Source organism: Tachypleus tridentatus, chromosome 1 (assembly GCF_004210375.1).
Source record: "Tachypleus tridentatus isolate NWPU-2018 chromosome 1, ASM421037v1, whole genome shotgun sequence".
NCBI classification, from domain to species: domain Eukaryota; kingdom Metazoa; phylum Arthropoda; class Merostomata; order Xiphosura; family Limulidae; genus Tachypleus; species Tachypleus tridentatus.
In genome coordinates this window covers 101,641,853-101,665,826 of record NC_134825.1, presented here as the reverse complement: position 1 = coordinate 101,665,826, position 23,974 = coordinate 101,641,853, and the positions used below count along the sequence as shown (strand labels likewise).

The window sequence follows — 23,974 nt, the reverse complement described above, 5'->3', positions numbered from 1 at the left end:
CGGTTAATAAATCAAATTGTAATAGTATGCAAGTGTTTTTTAGGTTCTTAATTTTATAAGGAAATCTTCCCTTGGATGAAAAGTATAACATTTGCTCTCTAGGCCTTCTCTAATATATTTTACATCCCTCTGAGAAGTATGAAATTCAATGTAAATTACTCATTACAATATAGGTATTATTCAGACAAAACAATATTTGTGTAACCTTTAATTGTATATGTTTATTGAGCCCTAAGCTAGAAAATTCGACCTTCTTGTCACTCCCACATATTGCACTCTCTATTTTATAAATTACCATTTGTTCTTTCTGGCATTTTGTGTTGTAATATTAATAAACAGTAAAAATCCATATTCTTAAGCTATAAATTATATGTTTTGTTAAATTGTTTTCTGTATAGAGAAATTTCTGTTTTACTTGCAATTTGAAATTTTTTTTCTCACTGTATTCTCATCAACAAGCTTATCTGAATTGTTTATAAAGGTCTTGCCATTAGAAAGCCAGGAATATTATGATACTTATAGGGCATTCGTTGTTCCATGTTATTATTTTGTGTTTTTCAGGTCCTTAATTTAATAGTTAAATAAAAATTAATTTAGTAATATCATTAGTATACAAAAAGTAGGCTTAAGAATCACTGACGGTTGACAGCCAAAAACAAGTGTATCAATGTAAGTACTATATTTCATGTTTTTCATGTGTATTCTGTGTGTATTATTAGTGTAAAAGTAAATAAAATGTAAAGATTAGAAATCTATTAGGTTAGATAAGGAAGAAAAATTCTCTATGAGGTATACTTACGAACAGCTAGTGTGCTATGTAATTTGATATGGCAGTGTGAGCTGTGTGTTTGCCAAGAAAGTTACAAATTGTGTGGCAGAATTATTTGTTACATGCAGTTAAAAGGGAAATAAAACAAATTAAGTACAGAAAGGTGTATACTGCTATGAACTTTAAGCTAATTTGGATAAACAGTTGTTGTTTCATGTTACAATTTAATTTCATTCTAGAAAGAAGGAAAGAGTAATTGTATTTATTTGGTATTTTTTGTGATAGTTACCAGGTCTTTCAAGTTGACTAAATGGGTATAGAGTTAGGATAAAGAAAATAAGAGATAAAATATGAAGGTGGTTCTAGAAGTTATGCAAAAGAAATTTCACAATTTTTAGATAAAAGCATTTTTAATCTTAACATATTTGAATTCTTATTTTCACTGACAGATTTCTACTAAAAATAATGAATTAAAAATTTTTGTTATGTACAAAAGACCTGTATTGTTTACTGAAAGCTTGCCAAAATTTGTGATGCAAATTATATATATTAAAAGTTATTGATTGTCTCAAATCCTACAAACTGCTAGTATTACATCACTATATGAAGGCTTATTATATTTTTTTAGTTTTCTCTCCTGAAGAGTTATGATTTCTCAAAACTACAATATGTTGCAGAGGAAATAGTGAATCAAATAAAATGTCTCCACATCATTCACAGTTTCTTTTTTTTTTCACTGAACTTGGAAGTTTTCGTATGGGATTTGTTTGAAAATAATACCAGTCAAATTTTATTATTTGATGTCAACAAAGCACTTATTATGTTGAATTTATGTTCCGAGTAGTTCTTAGTAGGATTTTCATATGGAAATAAGAAAAACAATTACCTATTAAAAACAGAAACACAGTGCTAAAAGGTGAGGTGTTGGACTACAAAATGTCACTGGAATACAAAAATATGTAAATCTTAATTTTTAGAATTGCAGTTTAATTTAAATGACAGGAGTAAAATACATTAAGTCACTAGTTTGTTTGGAGCTGTAATATAAATGTATTTTATTTGCATCAGATGTAGATGGCAATTTCAAAAGGAACGATAAACATTATAAAATTTGCAAGATTAATAACGTAAGTGTGAACATACGGGTTATTTTATGAGATGTATGAATATTTTAAATTCTGTAATGCAACTGTATTTTTTGTAATTTATATTTTGTATTTTGACAGTTTTTTGATAAACTATATGTAATAGATAGATGTTTTCAAGTAAACAAATCCCAAAATTAATTCTGCTTATCTAATTTGTAAAGTTCTAAAACTAACCTCTTCATTTCCAAACTTGGAGTTTGTGTAATCAGTCTGTTGATTATTTTTATTTATATATTTTGAGTGTTTCTGTAATCTTGTATAAGGGTGATTAGCTTTCAGTATATTGTTGTTTGTTGTTACTAATTGTTTGTTTCAACTTATTACATATTTCAAAGATTTATACTTTTCTGTTTGCAGAATAAGCCTTCTTAATAGTCTTAATAAAATGAGCACTGTACTTATCTAAGTTAGAAAATAAAGAATGTAAAGTTTAACAGAAATTGTACTTTTTTAGTAGTTGCATATATGAGTGGAGTTATATACCTAAGTTTGAGCTCTTATTATGTCCTTGTGTTTGCTACTTAAATATATTTATAATTCTTAATTCTGATTTACAGACTTTTGTTCTGCTTTTCATTTTTGCAAAAAGACAAATTGTTCGTTTTTCCTTAAAGTCTAGAAGAGGACCTCATGTTCCAGTTGGTAATGATGCACCAAAGGTAAATTCGTAAGTTCCTAATTTTCTCATTCATTATTAAAATTATTACATTTGGATTTCTTAATATGTAAAATAAAGTTTTTATTTTTGGAATTTTACATGAAACTATGACAGCTCAAAATGCTGAAGCTGCTATTTGTTTTTCTGGATGTTAAACCATATATTAAACCTTAGGTATAAATAAATTTGAAGAAATATTCTTTGTTTTCATTTTGTATTTATTTAAGTTTTGTTGTTAGTGTTTTAGCTTAAAAAATAAATGCTGGTACAAAATAAGTGTGTAAAGACAATTCACAAAGAACATGGAGATAAATTGAAAAAATTAAACTTTATTTTCATAATGGGTAAAGCAACACAATTACCATTTTTGGTAATTTATTGTCTCACTATTTACAGCTAATTTTCTTAGATGTATTGAAAAGCTCTGTTTGATGTGAAATTCTTGCATTTAACCTAACTATTACTTCTGAATTAATTATTGATGTTCAGTTTATATTTGCCTCTTTGGAATTTATTTATACCTCAAAGTTAGGTGTGTTAAAACACAACTCTGAGATGATTCAAAGTATGAAAACTACAAAATATTCAATGCAGATGTAATTTATTCTTTTTAACCCAGAAGAATTTAATGTTTTAGCAATGATCCTTACAGCACCTAAGACTTGAAATTGAACGAAGACTTGACTGTATCAAGAATATATATACATGCTATAACCCCACACTTTTGAAGTTGGATGAAGAAACATTTCCTGATCCAAACTGCATGGAATCAAGTAAGTTTACATAACAGATGTTATCTCTTTCTGAGAATGGTCATTATTTTGCATGCATTTCATATCAGGAGGTTTTAGTATGGAAAAAAAAGTGTCATTAACAACTGATAGCAAAGAAAGAAAGAAAACCCAGCTAAATGCCATGTTTTTTAATTTTCATAACTACTTTTATAAAAATAAATAAATTAATAATAAAAATTGAAACTTTTAAACATAGATTGGATAAAATAAAAATAATAATAAAAATTAATTATCATGAGGTACATGTACTAACAACTTGCAATTAGCCTGTACATTATGTAATTTGAAATGGTAACTTGAGCTCCATGTTAACTACAGTGGACACTCCTCGAGTGTATAGGATACATTCTTCAAATAAGTCATGTTTGGCAAAGCTGTGTTAGAGAAAGTTAGTACCTTGTAGGATTAATACAGATGCAGAAATACAGCCATGTTAAGTCCCAGATAAATGCTTATATTTGGATTTTATTTTATACATAAATGAAAACCCTTTCCATGCAGTATTGTATATGAACTAAAAATATAAAATCATAAACATAATATCATTCACATATGATGTCCTGCACCTGTAAATGAAAATATGTTAAATGAAACCATACAGTACTACATTTTAATGTAACATTGATGAGAGGTGGATTTTTAATAATGATGATAATAGATTTGGAGGCTGAGAGATTAGTTTAAGGCTAATGGATCATTAAAAAATTTGGCTTTAAACTCCATTGAAGCAGATGTAGAAGTTGGTGGGAAGTTGTTGGTCAAAAGGTTTTACATAGGTTGGCTTGGACTTCATAAAGTCAGTAATTTTTGTCTGTTTGGCTTTTCTCTGTAAATCTTTCAAGATTAACTTGCAGGGTGCTAGAACATCATTAAACCCTCTTTTAAATGTAATGTTTCTCTCCATTCTGTTGTTGAAGGCTATCGGCATTTCATTTGTTGGCTCTTAGTAATGGGATTCCAGCACCTCATCCACTTCAATTTGTTTTTTAGTGGGTCTCATGATATCAGCGACTTTCTTTTTAACTATTGGAAAGCCCTTGAAATTGATCATGATATCAGGTCAAAGATGATGCCAGCATGTATTTATGGTTGACTCTTTTGCCTCAGTCCTTGATATTGTGGTGATATCAATGCAGTCACTGATGTTATAGTCTTTTCAAACCTTAAGTTTTCAAACACATCAGTCTTAAAGCTTGGGTTGCACATTAATAAACATTCCTTGTAGAGTAACACCTGAATGTCTTTATTACATCTTGGTCTATTGGTTGCAGGATAGATGTGGTATTGGTAGGTAAACATATTATTTTCACATCAACATGGATGAATTGCAGTATTTTATGGTCATAGACAATAGCATTATCCAGAACTAGAAGAACTTTAAAGTTCAGGTTCTTCTTTGCCAGGTATTCTTTAACCTCATGTACAAAATCATTTTGCAACCAGTCGTTGAATAGCATCCTAGTTACTCGAGCATTTTTATTAGAATGCCAAAGAGCTGGCAAATGTCTCTTATTCTTACTTTTTAATGTACATTGATTTGAGGAGCATTCCTGAAAAAAAAAAAAAAGTGAGCCTGTCCTCAGTCCTTAAATACAGGGTGTTCGGAAAGTCACTGTGCACTTACATATTTATTAACAGACATGTTTCAATATAGAATACAGGAGGTAAATATGAATGACAATTATAAACAATGTTGAAAGTGACCACCGTTGGCATCAATAAAGTCCTGGATCCTTCTTATTTTGTTTCTAAACACTGAATAAAATATGATTACAAAACTGCACAGTGCCTTTCCGAACACCCTGTATGAGTGCTACCTTCTACTCCTTGGTGATGTATGCCCTGTTGCCCATCTTGTTACAAACATTATACACATCTTCTGCATTAAACACATGTTGGGGGGCATATTTTTTTTCTTAATGAACTAGAGGAACCACGGCTTGAACCATACAGCTACTTTGCTATTGGCTGACCCAGCTTTGCCTTGTGCAGGTTGAAAAGTTGCTTAAATTTGGCAAACCAGCCTTAACTTGCCTGAAACTCGCTGGTACATACAGCACTTTCAACCTTGTTGAAAACGAAGTATTCGTACTAACTACATGCTTTCTCACATATAGCTATGCTACAACAGCAGAGCCTTTTTTATTCATGTCACTTATCCATGCATTCAATAATTTTTCCAATTTTTTCCATAAGTGGATTCATTTTAGGCACTTGAAAAGCCTTAACATTTGCTTGGATTTTCCCTTCACTCCTCCTTACTGTGCGTGTGGAAGGCTAATTCACACAATATTTCCAGCCTATGGTTGCTACACTCATCCTGCTGTGTAACTTATCAAGGATCTGAATTTTCTCAGCTAATATCATAATTCTGTGGCTTTTTTGTTTGCCTCAGTAACACTTAGATATGTTTTACGTTTCGATTCCATAATGTTTTCGAAGGGTAATTATGAAAAGGAAGTAAAAAGTGATAAAAAATAAATTGACTATTTGCCACTGAACTTAGCCCGATCACTTAGACATGTGGTGGGGATGGATTGAGGCTCAGGAAGCTGGAGATTGTTTATGGCTATCCCTCATTGCACATGTCATAGGATTTTTGTGTCTTACATTAAAATTGTTTATTAAACTACTTTTAAACTACAAAGTTGTTAGTTATATCAAATTAAATATTTTAAGAATTAAGCACTATTTGGTGATGGCTTAGAGCCAAAATGTTGTCAAAGCACATTGAAGCAATTTATCAGACTGTTAACTATTTGTAACTATGAACATTTTTGTAAAATTGTTACATTTATATGTGTAACCTTTGTGTTTAAATGGTCATTACTTCCATTTATTATATTAGATGTAATATTGATTTCAATTCATAGTTACCTCTGAAATAACAAATGGGTTTAATTCTGGTAAAACTGAGATTTTACAAGCTATATCATAATTTTTTGGCTCACATATAGCTATCTATAATTTTGAAGTTGGTAATTTATTTTTTGTTGATTTCTAGTAACTCCAGCTCACCTATATAGAATGTATACATTAGAGAGTTTTGCTGATTTAGGTAAGTTTTCTTGTATATTTTGATATATGTATAAAATAAGAAGGAGAGTGGTTTTTTAACATGATTTAAGTTCTTTATTGTTTCTGAATACAGTGGTGTGAAAAAAGTGATGAAGCACAGTGAGGGTAAGCAATAAATACCAAAGTGAAAGGCAGAAGAGAATGAACACATGAATAAAAATCACTGTTTAGACCTTTTGTGAGGTGGTAGTTGTGGGAACACTTTGTGTGATTCTGTTAATGTGATATTACATGTATGTATAGTTAAGAAACTTCTGCTGATGTTTTATCTATGTATAATGTAAATCTAGTAAAAGTACCATTATCTCCAGAGGAGGTAGACTGAGGAGAATCAACATTTTTTTTTTTTTTTTAAATAAGTGTACAATAAATAGCTAAACCCTCAGTATTATAAGTTTAGAAGGATGTTAAAGGTTTTGTGTATATATTCATATATTTTAATTACTGAAAATGTAATTAGTTTTAAATACCTTTTGAATCAAAGAGAAAATAGCAGCTAAAACAGTGTAAATATTTTAATAATAGTTTAAAATCTGCTGCCAAAGTAATAGTGAATTTTAATTTTTTTACATAAGCTTTAGTTTCAAAGCAAATGTTGTATCATTTTCAGTGTTTGAAACGTGGATAGTTGCACCTCATGAATTTGAAAGTAATGAGTAATTTAGTGTAAACATTACCCTCAAAACTTCTAATAAGTATTCAATAAATTCTTATATCACCAGAGGTCTTTTAATTATTTTATTAGCCAATTTTACCAAACACTGAACTTTGTAATATGTTTCTTGATCTTTTGCATATTTCTACTGACTGGGTTGCATAGTAACACTTGAATATCTTTATTACATCTTGGTCTGTTGGTTGCAGGATAGATGTGGTAAACATATTATTTCCACATTAACATAAGTAGGATATCTTAAAGTTTGTAGTTGAAATATTTTCGGTTACATAAGACTATTTGCTGCATTCTCTAAATGATTTGTATTCACAGTGAAAATAACTCAGTTACATGAAACATGGTAAAAACTTTGTAAATAGTATTTTCTGCATGAAAAAAATAAAATTTGAGTTAGCATTTCTCTTATTTTTATAGGTTTTGAAAAATACTTACTTTTAGTAATGAACAGAAATATACTCAATATGTTTTAACTTATCTCTGATAATCACTAGAATATTTATTCTGATGCTTTATTTTTCTGATTGAATCATCATAAATCATAAAACAGCACAAAATAACTGGCAAAGATTTATCAGTCAAAAATGACCATAACTTTCAAATTGGTATCACCTCTACCTTTGCCAGACATTGTAGCATTATAGTTTGCTGACAGATTTTGTTTTTGATTGAGATTGATTCATTAAGTATAAAGTTACTGTAATTTGCATATGTTGTTTCATTTCAATAAATAATAATGATAAAGGGATACCTTTGTGTATGTGACTGCTGTAGCTTAAAGAGGACAGAATGTAGAAACCTAAAATTTTTTACCCATACTAAGAAAGACTTCTGAGGGTGAGCACCTGGGTGTTATTACTGTAGTAAATTAGATTAAGAACTTCTAATATATAGAAAAGCTAGTGCCTTTTGGTAACAGTACATACCAACAATGACTTTTGTCATGTTACTTGGTAACAAAAGTATAATCTATTGTTGTTATTAGTCTGTGTACTGAAAGTATAAAATGAAATGCATAAACAAACAAAGATGGGAAAAATATTTGTTGGTTTCTTACGAGTCTCTGTTTTTTATTAAAAACATTAATGAAAATACAGAAAAATAGCTTAATTCAGATAAAATTTAGGTTTAAAATTGATTGATATTTTTACTTTCAAGATAAATTTTATGCAGTTACTAAAATGTATCAGTCTAACAATATATTAACATAATAACCTGTGTTAAGGCAGGTACTTTCGATAGTATTCATTATAAAAATGATTTATGTTACCTGAATAATTTACTGGTGCAGGCCTTAGCTTACTTTACTTCTGACCATAATTGGATACTTATTAGGTGCCATAAAATAATATGCAACTTTCAAGTAAACATAATCCAGAAACATTATCTGGAATACAAAGTATAAGAAAGTATTACAAAATTTCAAGGGAAGTATTTCAAAACCTTGTTTAGAGTGGTTACCCAAGTTTCCTATTTTTTTAAATTTAAATTTATTTTGCTGTGTATTTGCACATAGTTTAATGCTCTAAAACAATACTAATCTTTACATTTGACTGTTATATTACTGACTGCAAAATTAAAGTTCAGAACTGTTTTTTATAATAGTTATTAGCTTTAAACTAAAAGCTATTCAGAGTTCTCAAGACCTTTGTGAGCAGTACTATAAATGTAAATGTAAATGCGAGTTTAAACAAATATAAACCATAGCTAGGAGCCATTAAAAATATTTACAAAAAGTATTTAAGTGTTTACAGTTTAGACACACACGTATAGAAATAGGATATTTTTCAGTTTTAATCATGAAGTAAACTAGATCAGCATTAAATAATGATAAAAACATTAATTCTTTATTATAATCTTGATTTGAAAGATTGTTAAAGTTGAACATTTATTGTTATAAATTAAGCTTTGAAAGTTGATTTGTAAATGCACACAGTGGTACATACATATACAGACTTGTATTGTAAAAAACTGGGTTTCATTACCCAAGATGGACAGAGTAAAGATAACCCCATGTGTAGCTTTGTGCTAAATAACAAACAACATCACTTTAGTAAACTGTTGGTTTGAAAAGGATTAATAGGCTTTTAATTTATAACTTAATGCAAGAAAGTTTAAATGTTATACAGATAAGTTAATTCTAGTTCTAAATGTAGTACAGATTATTTTATGATGATAGTGGTTCTGGTCTAATACTTCTTGCATTAATTTCTACATTTTCAGAGACTGACCTTTACCATGCTGACCCATCAAAGTTTTATCCACTAGGACAGGATGTACGAGTGTTTCTACTTCGATCAGCAGCAGTAGGACTTTTAAATAACTGTGAAACAGAAGTTCTTCACAAGATGGCAGACTTGTATCAGCATGGAAGACATGAGCCAATTGTATGTTGCTTTTATGTCCTGTTTGGGCTTATGGTGTTACTTAACATTAACTTTTCCTTTTTGGGGTCTCCACCATAATCTATTCCTACCCTGAGATCCCTCTTTTTCCAGGAACCTCTATCTTTCTTCCTTATTGGATGGGTCCATCAACTTTTTCAGCTGGTATATTCTTCTCTAGATTGGGATGCTTGAAGGGTATTTCCCATTTCTTTGCACCAGAGTTGTTATCTGCCTTAGTCTCTTTCTTCCCACTTTCACCAGCTCTTGGATGAGATCCTCCAGCCAGAAATGTAGAGACTCCTCATACAGTTGTTATTTATTGTCTTTGTCTCCCACAGAAATTAAACTTCAACGAGTCATCAGTCAACATACAATCTTTTTCCTTTCTCCCCCTTGAAACAGGATCCCACAAAGGGGTGTTTATTTCTCAAAATCTCATTGAGCCAAAATAACAGTGTTCACCCCTCTGCCCCTCTGCTCAGTTTGAGACGAGGTATTCCACAAGATGACTAGAGATATCCTTGTGATATACAAATTTGCTCAGTTGTTTGATCCAAACCATACCATTTTTATGCACGATTGTGAAATAAGCCATCTCCAGAGAAGTGGTTGCCCAATGTTTTGGCTTATGTTCACCTGCTTTAAAAAAAAAGGATTTCAAGGTCCCCCATTGCAATGTCTCCAGAAAAGGACATTTCCTGTTGGCCACTTAATGGGGATATGGGCATTTCTCTGAATCTTCTCAATGCAAATTCTCCCCCTTTTCTTCCAGGTGAGCATGGGTGACCCTTGCCACTTCACTTCCTAGCTGTTGGGGTGATACTTTATGGAAGATTCTCAGTGGTGGAGCTTAGCACAATATGATTAGTAGTATGGTAGTGATACTTTATGGTTCAACAGCCTTCACACAGCTATTGTGCCATCCTCCCTTTTCTGGGTCTAGGTGAGCATACATTATGTGGTTTGATTGTACCTGACCATACTACACATATTGTCTTACCAGCCACTTATGTGTGGGTATTTGGTTGGTTATGATCAGATTCTGTCTATCCATACAACACTCCAAGGTCTTTTGCCTTTTCCTTCATTTCATTTTGGGTAAAGAGTATAACTTGGTTGAGATGAGGTGCTAACTTCCATGGGTGTGTCCTCACAGAGTCTCTGCCATTAGGTAGAGCCCACATTCCATGTTCCTTTGAGTGCTTTCTTCAGGGAACTTATCTAGGTCAAATTTTTCACCATTTTGATGTGGGACTCTAGTATGTCTGTGTGGAAGTCAGTTATCATGTCAGAAGTTAACATTTTTCCATATTTGAAAATATATTTCAGATGGATGCTCACCTATTCACCCCTCCCCACCCTACCTTCCAAAGTCTGATGGATATTTTTTTTTCCCTCATCTAAGAACAAAACTATCACAAGTGCAAGTGCATACAGGGAGTTGAGGGTTGTAACTACTGTGGGCAGGGCTGTCAAAACTCATTCTTCTTATGCAGCACTCCCTTGCAGTGGGTCTGCTTACCTGGCACTAAATATCAATGAGAAAAGGTTCTCCATAAGCAAAAACAAGTTTTTGTTGACATTGCAGTACAATTTACCTATTGGAAACAAACACTTTTCAAGAAAAGTCGTGAAGCAAATGACCTTCAAGTTGAAATATTTTTTAAGAGTTCACAGAAAAAATAACAAACTTACATGCACAACTGAACAAGTGGTTCATGCCATGCCATTTCACTTGTACTTAATGTGACACATCAGGCAATATCAGCCACAATGGATACCAAAAAAAGCCCATTTTCTTTCCAGGAAAAGTTTATATGGTGTGTAAGAATATTTTACAAATTTTACAGATATTTAAAATATGAAAGTTTTTATTATCAATGTGTCTTTGGAATAAAACCTTTTTAATCTTATTGTGAATATTTTGTATCAATTACCTGTTGTTAAAGACAGATCAATCAGAAAAACAAAACTCAGTCTAAAGTAGAGTTTATCATCACTTTTATTTTTTTAGACTTGTTATTCACCTTATAACACATTTGCCTAGTGACTATTAATGGTTTAGTTCACTAATAAATCTTTGTCAGTTTATGTGTTTTTTTTATTATGTATAGCCTCAATTGGTGACTACTGTAATTAGCAAAATAAAGTTTCAGGAGAAATATGTTAATGCAAATCAGGTTGACTGGGACTGAATATATAAAGTGGAACTTTCTGATGAACAGAAATCTGTAGTAACTTTTTCTTATTATCACTAAAAAATGGATCAGAAATTTACATATATGTTTCTTTCTCTGCCACCCCAGCAAAATTCCTTTTACTTTCTTTAAAATAAACTTATAACAATAAATGAAGCTTAATAGGGTGTTGTTGTCCCTTGGTAAAAGTTTAGTCTTTTTCACTAAAAAGTAAACTTTAAAAATCAAAATTAAGACAGACTTTTCTCGTCCAACCATTCATTCCAGCCTTTAATTAAAAAGCAGATGATTATGCTACCTTTCCACAGTCAGTACACCACGGCCATTCAGTTTTCCATCATTGGGTGGGTTAGGTTAAAAGAGTAGCCCATGATTTGGTGGTGATGACTAGCTGCCTTCTTTCTAGTCTTACACTGCTAAATTAAGGACAGTTAGTGCAGTAGCTTTGTGCGAAATTCAAAACAGAGCATTGAGGATTCGCTACTTTACTGTCATCTATTATTAGCTGTTAATTCCTGTTTCACCTTGTATGTAAGCTTTTTAAAGGAACACCAGATTTATTTAATATAAAAAAACAAACTCGGCAGGTAGTGAAAACTTCTTTTAACAAGGATTATGATTAATTTTTAATTACTACTAGTTATCATGACTAAGTGATGACATTGTGCTATGCCCAGAAAATCTGTGGATATAGGTTTAAACTGATGTTAGTGATAAAGTAGTTGTAGAGTTATCTTGACTGAAACAAGCAGGAAAATAAACAATTTGGTGGGTTGTACACTTTCTGGTTTGGTATCTTAGTAATAGTTTTTGGGCTTGTTGGATAAACAAACAAATGAATGTGAGTGGCAATCATTGTTTAAAGTAAAACTCTTTGTCATTGTTGATTTTTAGCACATAGCATACTTTTTTGTATTATGCCTATTGAATGTCTTGGGATCTACGTATAGTCTGCCAACTCTATGATATCATCAAGCAGTGCTCCTGCAGTTATCCCTATATGAATTAGTGCCATTTTACTTCATTATGACCTTTCTTGCTAACCCCCTGTGTTACACAGATTTGACTATCAACCAGTTACCTACACTAAGTGGCTGCAAGTTTAAGTTGTTTTTATATGATGTATACCTAATTTAAAGTTAATTTTTAGTCTCACTCTAGATAATAGCTTGCTCAGATCAGTAGTTATTATTATTCATTCATAAATTATTGAAAAAACTTGCACTGTTTTTTTTCCATTTACAGGATTTTGGACCAACACAATATAAACAGTTCATGGAATTGTTATCACAAATACGGCAGTGGTAAGCATTTTTGTCTTTAAATTTAGTAATTCCTACTATTCACAAATATCTACTGATAGACAAGTTCATAGAACTATACCAGATTAGTTGCAAAGTGTTCTATGAAAGTTATTCACAAGTTAAATTTTTTCTTGTTTGATTTTTCATTAATTATTCCTCATAAGGTAATTTAAATGAATATATCACTTTAACAAGTTTCCAAGATAGAAAGTAAAGAGTTTGTCTGTTGTATTTTCTAAAGAATGTTAAACTTGAACAATTGCACTTTCTACATCCTACAAAACCTTTCTGCTTTGAATAAAATACATCCATGTAATTATAGAGACAAGTCTGCCAACCGTATTACCTTAAGGCCAAAGTATGAAGAAGCAAGCAAATTTAATATTTGATAGTGACTTGACATATGTAATCATTTTAAGTACTTAGTCATCAAGGTTTTCTTGGGTTGGCTACACTGGCAAAATCAGTTGAATTATTTTAAAATATGTCATTGGAAGAATATTATAAAACCTGTTTTGTGCTTTAAGTAATGATTGATGCTAGTTATGTAATCCTTTTTGTGCAGTGAACTTTGATGATCTCAATTTAAAAAAAAAACATTTTATACAATGAATTTTGCAGTGTAAACCATCCTTCCCACAAAGACTTACAATACAGCAGAAAAAAAGATTCTGAGTCTCCATCAAAAAACAAAGAAATTCGATACCCAGTGCTAAATGGCAAGCCTGATCCAATACTGCGACAACCTACGTCATTAAGTTCCAAATCAGAAACTGAGGGAAAATCAGTAACTTTTGAGACTTCTGTCTGATCCTGTGTCACCAGGAAATTCCACTGTATATATGTGTGTGGGATCCTTGTAGAAAAGAGTATCACATGTGCTTGTATTAGGATAAACTTCTTTTGTTTTAATGCCAATTTTCTGCAGTTTGAAGAGTGCAATGTACTAATTGCAAAAGTCTTCAATGTTTGTATGTTTTTATTGAGTAGAAAGTGTGTGTAAACTTGCAGATGTCTAGAAGTGTAAATTATTATAACTAACACCATAGTATTTATTAGTTTAGCCTTTATTATGACCATCTGTAAAAATATATTTTCAGGACATTGTTATGAGAAGAGAAAGAAAGATTTGAAATGGTTGTCAAAAATAACTTTATTAAGATTAGATACTTCAAAACTTTTTTACTTTAAAACTAACTAAAGGTTTCACATGAACTTTAGTAACTGAGCATTTAAAAAACAAAAAAGTTCTGTTACCATATTGCAATTTTCCAGTTTCAAGCAATGTATTTCTTTGAGCCACTATTTCATGAAAGGCCCCAATTATTTTTGTTGATTGCACTGTACGAGAGATGATGGAAATAGCCAAATTCCTTGTCAATGAGAAATGCATTTAAATTAAACTAAATCTATTAAAAATGCAAGAAATGAGGAGACAATTACTTGCTGAATGATTAAAACTGTCTGGACAAACCAACCCTAATTAATGTAGAAATAAATGTTCTCAAGCCTTTTTTCCTTCTTTTTCCCCAAACTTAGATTCAAGAAAATGTTGATCAGATAACAATAATAAAAACTTATTAGATACTAAGGGATTTTTAAAAAAGTAACTTATAAAACTTAAGTTATCAGTTTAGTTGTCAAAAAATTGATAATTTTAATGCAAATGCAAGTCATGAATCAATTTTGTATCGTGTGACATGTAGTGAAAGATGATTAAAACAAGGACAACATGGATTAAGATATGATCAAAAATAGATAGCATACAGTGAAAAATGGTTAAAACAGGGATAACACATACAGTAAAAGATAGTGAAATTAAAGATAACATGCAGTAAGAGATGATTCAAATGTGGATATGGATAATGTAGAGTAAAAGAATCAAAACATGGATAATAACCAGTAAGAGGTAATCAAAACAAGGATAGCATGCAGTAAGAAATGATCACAACATGAATAATTTACAGATAACAGTGTGGTACTGGCTGCATCAATTTAAAACCTGAGAGAACTTGAAAGAGTGAATTGGAACAAAGAATGCAACTTTAAACTAATGAACTTGTTAGCTGGTATAGAGAGAGATGGTAAAAAATATAGTACTTTGAAAAAGAGTTTTAATGATTAAAAATCAAAAACAGGAGTTTCCATACACTCAAAGTAACATACAAACTCCCACTAAGATACAGAGAACCAGTCAGTTAACAGCAACCAATTACAAAGCCAATTGGAGTGAAAGAGATGGAACCAAACTATTTCTGTTTCTTTGCCTGTGTAAGGAGTAAACATCATCCATGTGATATTGATGTGTAATTGCTGTTAAGGTAAATCTTGAAGTTGTTGAAAATCAGTCACACAAAACTTGACACAAATATAACTGGGTAAAACCATGAGATATCTAGAAGCTTGAGTTTATATCACAGAAGATTAGCTTTTTCTGAATGCCACATAATTGAGTGATTTTACAAATTGAAAAATATTGTATATGACAGGTAACAGCACTGCTGTAGATGCTGAAGTTTGAGTCAGAAGATCAGTGTTATTTGATTGCTACATGATCTGAAGAATTATGTTTTGAACAAAATATGAAGAAGCTAACATTTCAAAAACTTTCTGATGCAATAATCATTTTCTTTTATATTAGTATATATTTTTTCCCCCTCTACTATGAATACTAGAATTGAAACACTTAAATCTTACCAATATGAAAGAGGATTATTTCAATTTAATTATAATCATCTGGTTATGACTTCCTCCATTCTGAATAAAAGCTAAGCATTCACAAGGTGGTGAATAGAATGTCATATATGTGAAGAAACACGCAACAATATAATTACTAGAGATTGTTTCATTCTTTAGTTGCTATTTTGTAAACATTTGATGGATTAGAAAATCTTTCATGTTAGATATTTGAATTATATTTTTCTTTGAAAACACTTGGAAATTGTGTAATTAATTTGTGCACAAATTTTTCTGTTTTCAGTTCAGCATTTTGAAACAGAAAAACTACAAATCCTCACTTTTCCATTAAACAATTTCACAACTTACAAAAAGTTAACTTTGGTACAGAAGATGCATGGAATTAAGTACATTGTTTTGGAGGGGGGAATGTATGGAAATTTTTCTATAAAATATTATAGTAAATGGCAGCACCAACATAGAAGTTTCTCATTAAATAGACTTGTTTAGTGAGTAGTAAGAGATCTTTTGACTATGTGTATGCTATTATAACTAAACTGCAACCAAAATTCAATTTTACGAATTAATAAAGTGCAAAATGTTAGTTAATATTTTAAGATAAATACCAAATGTACAAACTGCATGTATAAATTTTTATTAGTAAAGAGTAGAGATGCTGTTATGGGTATTAAAAACGTTTATTTAAAAATAGAGTACAAGTAACAACATTCTGATCTGCTTAGGTCATCATTGGATTAAGAATTATGTTGAAAAAGGTTTTATGGAGCTGACAATCATAATAGGTATAAGGCTGTATTATATTAATAGTCAACAATGTAATATCCATGAACACATTTAATGAAAGAATTATCAGATATAAAAGTGTTTCATGGTGCTGCTTTACTAAGAGATTAAACTGATGCAGTAGAAGTACTTCTTTCTTCTCTAATTTTTTCTTTATTTTCATCTGTTCTCTGTCTAATTTGTGTTTTAGATTTTGTCTGTTTGAGTTGCAGTGTTCAAAAGCATGGGTGTCTTTTTACGTTCATTAAACTTAGTTTCCATTTTGGACTTGTTTCTTGAATACAGAATTCACAGCAGTTGTATTGTGTTTGCCAGACTAGTTTTTACATAGTATAGATTTTATTTTGGTACTCAATTCATCTAAACTAAGTATTTACTAGAATTTTATATTTGGTTATAAAATTTTTTCAAATTTTAAAAGTTATTTTAACAGTGATATCTGGGATTTAAGATACAGAAAGTGTAATGTTTTTTGTTGACTGTTTTATTGAATTTTGGATTGTTGTTCTTACCACCAGTAACAACATCCTGCTTGGATGGCTGAAGAGGCTGTACAAACATTACACCAAATCCCTTTTCTTCCATAACATAAAAGTTATTCCCATTAAAATTATGATAAATTGTATGCATCATGCATTTATCACAATTAAAACTTAGCTGCCATTTATTTGTCTAACTTATTCAATTATTTAAATTGTTTTGTAAATCAGCAGCAACATCTTCACAGCCAGCAACCCCCAAAACCTTAATATTACCTGCAAATTTAAGTAATTTATTTACCATTCTTTCATCTATGTTATTGATAAATATAAAAGAACAAGGTCCTAAGACTTGAGTCCCAAGGTATGCCACTTGTGACATTAATCCAGTTTGACTGGATTGCATTTGTAACCCTTTGCTTTCTTTCATCCAGCCACTCTTCTATCTAATTTAACTTATTCCCCACACTGATAGACAATTTTTTTTGCAAACCTTTTATGTAGCATCTTGTTAAATGCTTTTTGTAGATTTGGGGTATCTGTATTTCCACCCTTACCGTCATCTACATATGTAATAACATTTGCAAAGCATGTCAAAAGATTTTTAAGGCAAGATTTTTCCTTATTGAAACACTGATGACAGTCCAATAAAATTCGAAACTTTGTTAAATGGCTTTGCAAAGTAACTTTCCAAAACTTCTCACAACTGGAATGAGACTAATAAGCCTCATTGGTATTCATGATTGCAGTGGCTCTGCCCTTATTTGCTTTTAGAATTTCAGTGTTGTCATCTTGTTTCTGATTAACAATACATTGAATATCTCCATTTGAAAGATTACTTTTTAATTTTATTTTTTCTTGGAGGGGTTTTGCTTGAGAATTGTTTAAAATGCTCTGCTTGGGTATTTCAGAGAAAATTTCTTCAGGTTTATAGGTACTATAAAAGTAATTTGTTAATTGCTAGAATTGAAATTTTTTTCTTATTTTTGGGGATGGTTGTCTTGTTTTCAAGAAATGCTTTCATTTCAGTACATAAAATATTTTTGAGTGTGCTAGAGAAGTTAAGTCCTTTGATTAGAATATGTATTTCTTCAGTGTCCAGTTATGGGCTGGATAAAGTAGTGTGGTGTATTAATGTTCTTTTGTATTGTTTGTATCTTACTTGATCTAATTTTTTGTTAGAGCAGGCAGCATGTTTTTCTTTATCGTCTTTTGGGCTGTTGCCTTTGCATGACTATATATTTCTGGTTTCACAGCAGCAGGCTAGCTGAAAGTACAAGTTCATTTATTTTTATTTTTACAAGCCTCAATTCAGTTTTTGTATTTAGAGTTAATGCACTTTTTCATAGTTTGTTTTTTTCTTTAAGTTAGAGATAATCTTAATCAGTTTACAAATATGTTAGAGAAGTTCTAGGGATTAACATTTGAATACAGCACTGCCTGATAAAGGAAATGCCATTTTTATTGATAATTTTGTGACTTGTGTTCCTTTGTTTTGAAAGGACTGCTTGGATTTGTGTGTTTATTACTGTTGAACCATATTAATGTTGCATTGTGTGCTGTGCAAACTTCAAGGACTCACACATATTTAGTAATTACCTTGATGAAATAATTCAATCATTCTTAAACCTGATGATTACCTAAGTATGTTACAATGTTGTTTGTTTCTAAATACCCATTTTACTTCAGTGGGGTCCTTGCCATAATGGGTTATTGTTAATAGAGTAATATTGTGTACATATTATTGTTATTGGCTTAGGTTTTATAACTTATTTAGAAAAGTTTAACTTCCTTGCATATTTGAGAAGCTTGTTATAAAAGTTGCAAAGTATTACTTACAAAACGTTTTTCCTGTTAAGGAACAGTTTTGGTGTTTGCTAACCCATGCCATAATTTATTGATGGCAAAGGATTGAATGGCTCTTATGATATAGTTAATTTGAAAACACAATATAAATTCTCTTATCTCACGCTGATGTGAAAAAAGGTTTTTTAATACTTTATTTCATACAATAATACATTTAAAATAATCCTTTGGAGGGAAAAGCCACAATTTAAAAATGTTTCCACTACTTAAATAGATACTTAGCATAGGAATTAAATCTAGGTATCAGTTGTTTTCTGATGTTGTTTCAATGAGCTGTTGTATACAACGTAACAAAATTTTGTATATGCACTAATACTTTGAAAAAAATTAACACAAACAAACATTTGATAGTTGATATATAAAGGAAATAGGAACACATACCAAATTTGTAAAGTGTAAAACACCAAGAGAATCAAAGGGTTAAAGGAAAAATATAATATACCTGGGAATTGTTATCCTTTACCACTGATGTAAATGTTATTGTATATTAAGATAGTTCAAGTGTAACATACACATTTCACAAGTTTCTGTAAACACTGATGAAAAGAGAATAAATAAAGATCTGGCTTACTAATAATGCTGGTGTTACTTTTACCTGTGTATGTTCATACACACACTATTTTGAATAAAGCTTTGCCAAAACAATTTGATAAATAGTACAAGTTGTTAGATTGTATAAATGTGCCAGTGTTAATTCATAAACAGAAGGTACAAAGTTTTAAACAATTTAATAGTAGTTTTGATGTTATGAAAATAAGTTACTAAATAAAAATATTACAAAGGTTATAGAAGAATAAAAACTTTCTTATACTTATTTATTACTCACACTGTAGGCAATTTTTTTATTTTGTACAGTTCGTAAAGTAAACAGTTATTATGCTTTGTGACACTGTTTATGCTATATTTAAAACTAAACTGCCCCATTTTTTATTTATTTTTTATGAACCTCCACAAATTTCATTTTTCAAAATATTATATTTTAGGAAAATTACAATAATGTAGAAATAAACTTTCGTTTATGCAATCTTCAGACTTTTGGAAGTGAAGATAAAAACAGTGATTTTCTAATATTAAATGAATTTTATTTTCATTGTATTCAATAAAAGGGAAGAAAAACTATTAACTGAACTTCTAGTATATAAGATGTGTACAATTCTTAGTTTTTCAAATATAACATTAAAAGAATACAAGACACTACATTTTGCCACTAGTAAAGTACTGAATCCTGAAGAGTAATTTATATTTAATAAAATTTTTTGTTCCTCCTGTGAAAGTTTTCTTGTCTCAGTATGGAATATGATCCAACTCTCATTGAATATTTCAGTCATGACATTTTACATGGAGAAAATTCTATACTGTGTTCAGTAAACATATTAAAAGATGATATAATAATTACGGTATAATTTTTTTCAAATTTATGCTTTTAGGCAAGGTAGCAACGTTATATCCTACAATCATTAATCTAAGAATTAAAAAATAAACCTAACACAAGTTCCAATTTTATAACATATGTGAACACAACCACAGCAAACAAAATGTTTTTGAAATAAACAAATACAAATTTTGACAGTTACCTATGTCACGCTCTAACCATAATTTGATTAAAAAAAAAAATACACAGAGTACCAGAAACATAGTTTGTTCTTCACTTACAAAAGATAAATTTTGAAGTTAATTCTACTGGTCAAAATAAAAAATTATGTAGTATGTGAAGCATATATCTTCCATTTTTACATGAAACACTACAAACATTACCTAATTAGGTAACTGCTACAGTTTTTCTTTGTGTAGAACTCAAGTATACAGAAGCTTTTGCAACATAAGATGGTACCACCCCTTGAGGAACTTTAGTGAGTGTTTAACCCAAAAAGCAGTAGACATTAAAACACAAACTTACAACCTAACATAATTATTTCACATAGTTCTGAAGTAGTAGCAGGAAGAGAGAGGTACAAACATACTACTGAACTAATAAAATTCTTGCCTGGCTCTTGAACAATATTACTTGTCACATATTTAACAAACATCTAATATTGAAATCTGAGCAAAATTCTTAGAAGAGTACATCATTGTGATTGTAAACCATTTGCTCATTGCTTTACACTCGTAAAATAAATTATGATAAACCCTAGGGTCAGTGTTCTTACAAGTCTAGGATGTTTAATGGTGTATTTCAGGAAAAATACCCTTAGCTCCTATAGATTTTAAAAATGTAATGTTTATCAAATATCCATTAAAATACAACTGTGTAAAATTTACATAGTTGCAGCTTTTATAGGACATTTCAATAAACTGCCTATTAACAGGGTAGTGTGAGAAATAAAGAATTTTACACCTTTCATAATTATGCATTACTATTATGCGTATGTATAATTACAAACAGTGTAAATACCAATCACAAATATTCACTGCAAGTGTTCATTTCACAACCCTTCTGATTAGTGGTCACTACTATACTATGGATTTTTACAAACATATATTTGGATAAATATAGGAGCTATTCTTGGAATCTATCAACAAATATACCCTTGTGATCTTAAGATCAGACTTTGTAGCCAAAGAAGCCAATCTTCAAACTTTGGTTATATTTATACTCACATATGTATACATTTGAATCACTTGGTGCTTGTAGAATTTTATACTGGGTTTCAATAGTATAATTGTTTATAGAAATTAAATAATTCTTATGATTATACTATTTACTAATAGTTATGTGAAAATAAATTGGCCACAGAGTCTTTGGAATAGACAATCCTCAGAAGAAATAATAGAAGTTATTATTGAATACTGGGTATAAAAGTTCATCTTCACATCAAGATTTGAATTTCACTGATATTTACACTTGTTGCTGATTGATCAATTTAAGTAATTGATACTTTCTTGTCAAAGTGTTCAAATCAGTAATTGATATAAAAGACTCAGATATACAAAACCTAAATGTATTAATGTTGTTTAACTTTGGCATATGTTGTTAACTGTAAAGACTCACCAATAAGTCTTCTCAAGGTATAATATAATCAAAGAATATCACAGTGTCTTAACTTACTAGCTGTCCCATGATCATGGAGATTTTTACCTTAAGATCATTTTTTTTAGGTGGATACTAATTAGTTATACAAGCTGACTATGGAGTCCCGATCAGGTAACTGCCTCAATTTCATTGAACCATCGGCACCACATGAAAACAGTCGAGCTGAAGAATCAACATATATTTGAGAAACTCCCATACCAATATTTCGAAAGAGTGTACTTCGAGAGTGTTCTCCATTGAAAGAGTAAAATAAGATGTGGGCAGATAAACCCCATACCTGGTACAAAAAATGAAAAACAAAGTATGAGAATATTACCTTAAAGAAAATACAAAATATTACACACACACACAGTTAGACAGAAAAAAAAGCAACTATTTGAACAATAAAAATTTAAAGTAACATATTTTCATTATGAATTCAACCCTTTGCTCAGTACAGCAGGTCATGTAACTTCTAACTTTACACCTAAGTTAGACCTACCTGTTTCCTATTCTGTTTGACTGTGCGTAAATCATTTCAGTTAAACAAATAGTCTATTACACTGGAATAAAAATACACAATGGATTTTCAATTATGTATATATGTACTTTCTGCAATGGTGGTTTATCTCCAATGTTCTTACTAGCTGACATTACAATAGCAAGTGGATTTGTTTTGGAAACTTATCTGAGACGTGTCTGAAACTTAATTCCTTTGACAAATTCCACTCACTTATGTTGATGGAACTTTTCATCTAAGGGTGAATTGCCTATAAAGGTAGTAAAATGGACAATATCATACTGATTGATGTAACCTCCAAAGGTTTGGGGGCTTATTTAACATAAAGTCACTTGTAAAGAAACAGCAAAAGATGCTCAAAAAAGAGGGAGAATTAAAAAAGTTTCACTTGTCAAAATTTATACAAGTTTCTCATGTTTTAATACATTACAAGCTCATTTTGGTTCTTCTTTTCATAAAAATGTAATTTTACTATTAGTCTAATAACCATTTAACATTTTCAACATTAATAAAGTTTTTCTTTAATTTTTAATTAAGGTGTTGTTTGTGTTTAAAATATAACTTTCAGTTAAGAAACAAATCATATTTATCTCTTGCATTCTTCTTCAGAGAAATACATTGGCAAAAATAGCAAAATATAAGTTGGAGTATGCTTAGATACTATCAAGGTTACAATGATGCTGAGTTATACTGCCAAGACCTCTGTACATATTTAACAGGTTTCTTCCAAGCACTTGTTTAACTCATATAATTATTACAAACAAACAATAGATGAAATTAAAACAGATAAAAGAAGAAGAGTTAAAAAATGGAAAATAGATTACAGTGGATTTATACAATAAAATTAACAACTTATGTTAAAAAGCAGGAAGAAAACATCAAAACCAAAAATGGTCACGAAGTAATAGAAAATATGATTATATCCATCAAATACACAGATTATAGCAGTGAAAGCTACAATTATATCTTTCAGATACACAGATACGGGCATAGTCTACAACTATGTTAATCAAATACACAAATAATAATAGCACAGTTTACAATTTTGTCCATCAAATACACAGATAATAGTAGTGTACTCTATAATTATATCATTCAGATACACAGTTGAAAAAGGCATAGTCTACAATTACATCCATAGAAGCACAAATAATAATGGTGTAGCCTACAGTTCTTTCTATCAGATACACAGATAACTACTGTGTAGTCTATAATTATATTCATCAAATACACAATTATAATGTCATAGCCTAAAATCATGCCCATCAAATATAAAGATAAGGGACAGTCAATGATCATGTCTATCAAATGCACAGATAATAATAGTATAATCTAAAATTATGTTTCAAGAAACAACTTGAAGCTCATGCAAAAAGAATTTTAAGAAGTACACAGTATAGTAATTGTAAAAGTTAATTAGTAATACCTAGTGACTGTTAATATAAATTGTTTCAAAATTTTAATAATAAAATTAAATCAATTAAATAATCCTGTGTAACACTATGGAAAGATAATAAAAGCTAGGTGTTGAAAGTGGGTAACAGAAAGCAACACCACCACCATGCCTTTGGTCACCATTTCTTCCTATAAACCTACCCTGACCATTGTTC

At 30.3% G+C, this 23,974-nt stretch overlaps 2 protein-coding genes across 5 annotated transcripts in view; one reads left to right on the top strand and one right to left on the bottom strand.

Moving 5' to 3' along the window:
- LOC143257026 (protein C1orf43 homolog) overlaps window positions 1-19,411 on the top strand; it is a 31,150-nt gene extending 11,739 nt beyond the window's left edge. For both annotated transcript variants that reach the window (XM_076515101.1, XM_076515110.1), the window contains exons 3-8: window positions 2,475-2,576; window positions 3,228-3,348; window positions 6,374-6,427; window positions 9,344-9,507; window positions 12,951-13,009; window positions 13,631-19,411. In XM_076515101.1, the coding sequence (XP_076371216.1) occupies window positions 2,475-2,576; window positions 3,228-3,348; window positions 6,374-6,427; window positions 9,344-9,507; window positions 12,951-13,009; window positions 13,631-13,820 (690 nt within the window). In that variant the 3' untranslated portion in view covers window positions 13,821-19,411. The remainder of the gene's footprint in view (window positions 1-2,474; window positions 2,577-3,227; window positions 3,349-6,373; window positions 6,428-9,343; window positions 9,508-12,950; window positions 13,010-13,630) is intronic.
- Window positions 18,941-23,974, bottom strand: part of LOC143257006 (dmX-like protein 2) — a 202,811-nt gene continuing 197,777 nt past the window's right edge. For all 3 annotated transcript variants that reach the window (XM_076515053.1, XM_076515042.1, XM_076515088.1), the window contains one exon: window positions 18,941-22,142. In XM_076515053.1, the coding sequence (XP_076371168.1) occupies window positions 21,942-22,142 (201 nt within the window). In that variant the 3' untranslated portion in view covers window positions 18,941-21,941. The remainder of the gene's footprint in view (window positions 22,143-23,974) is intronic.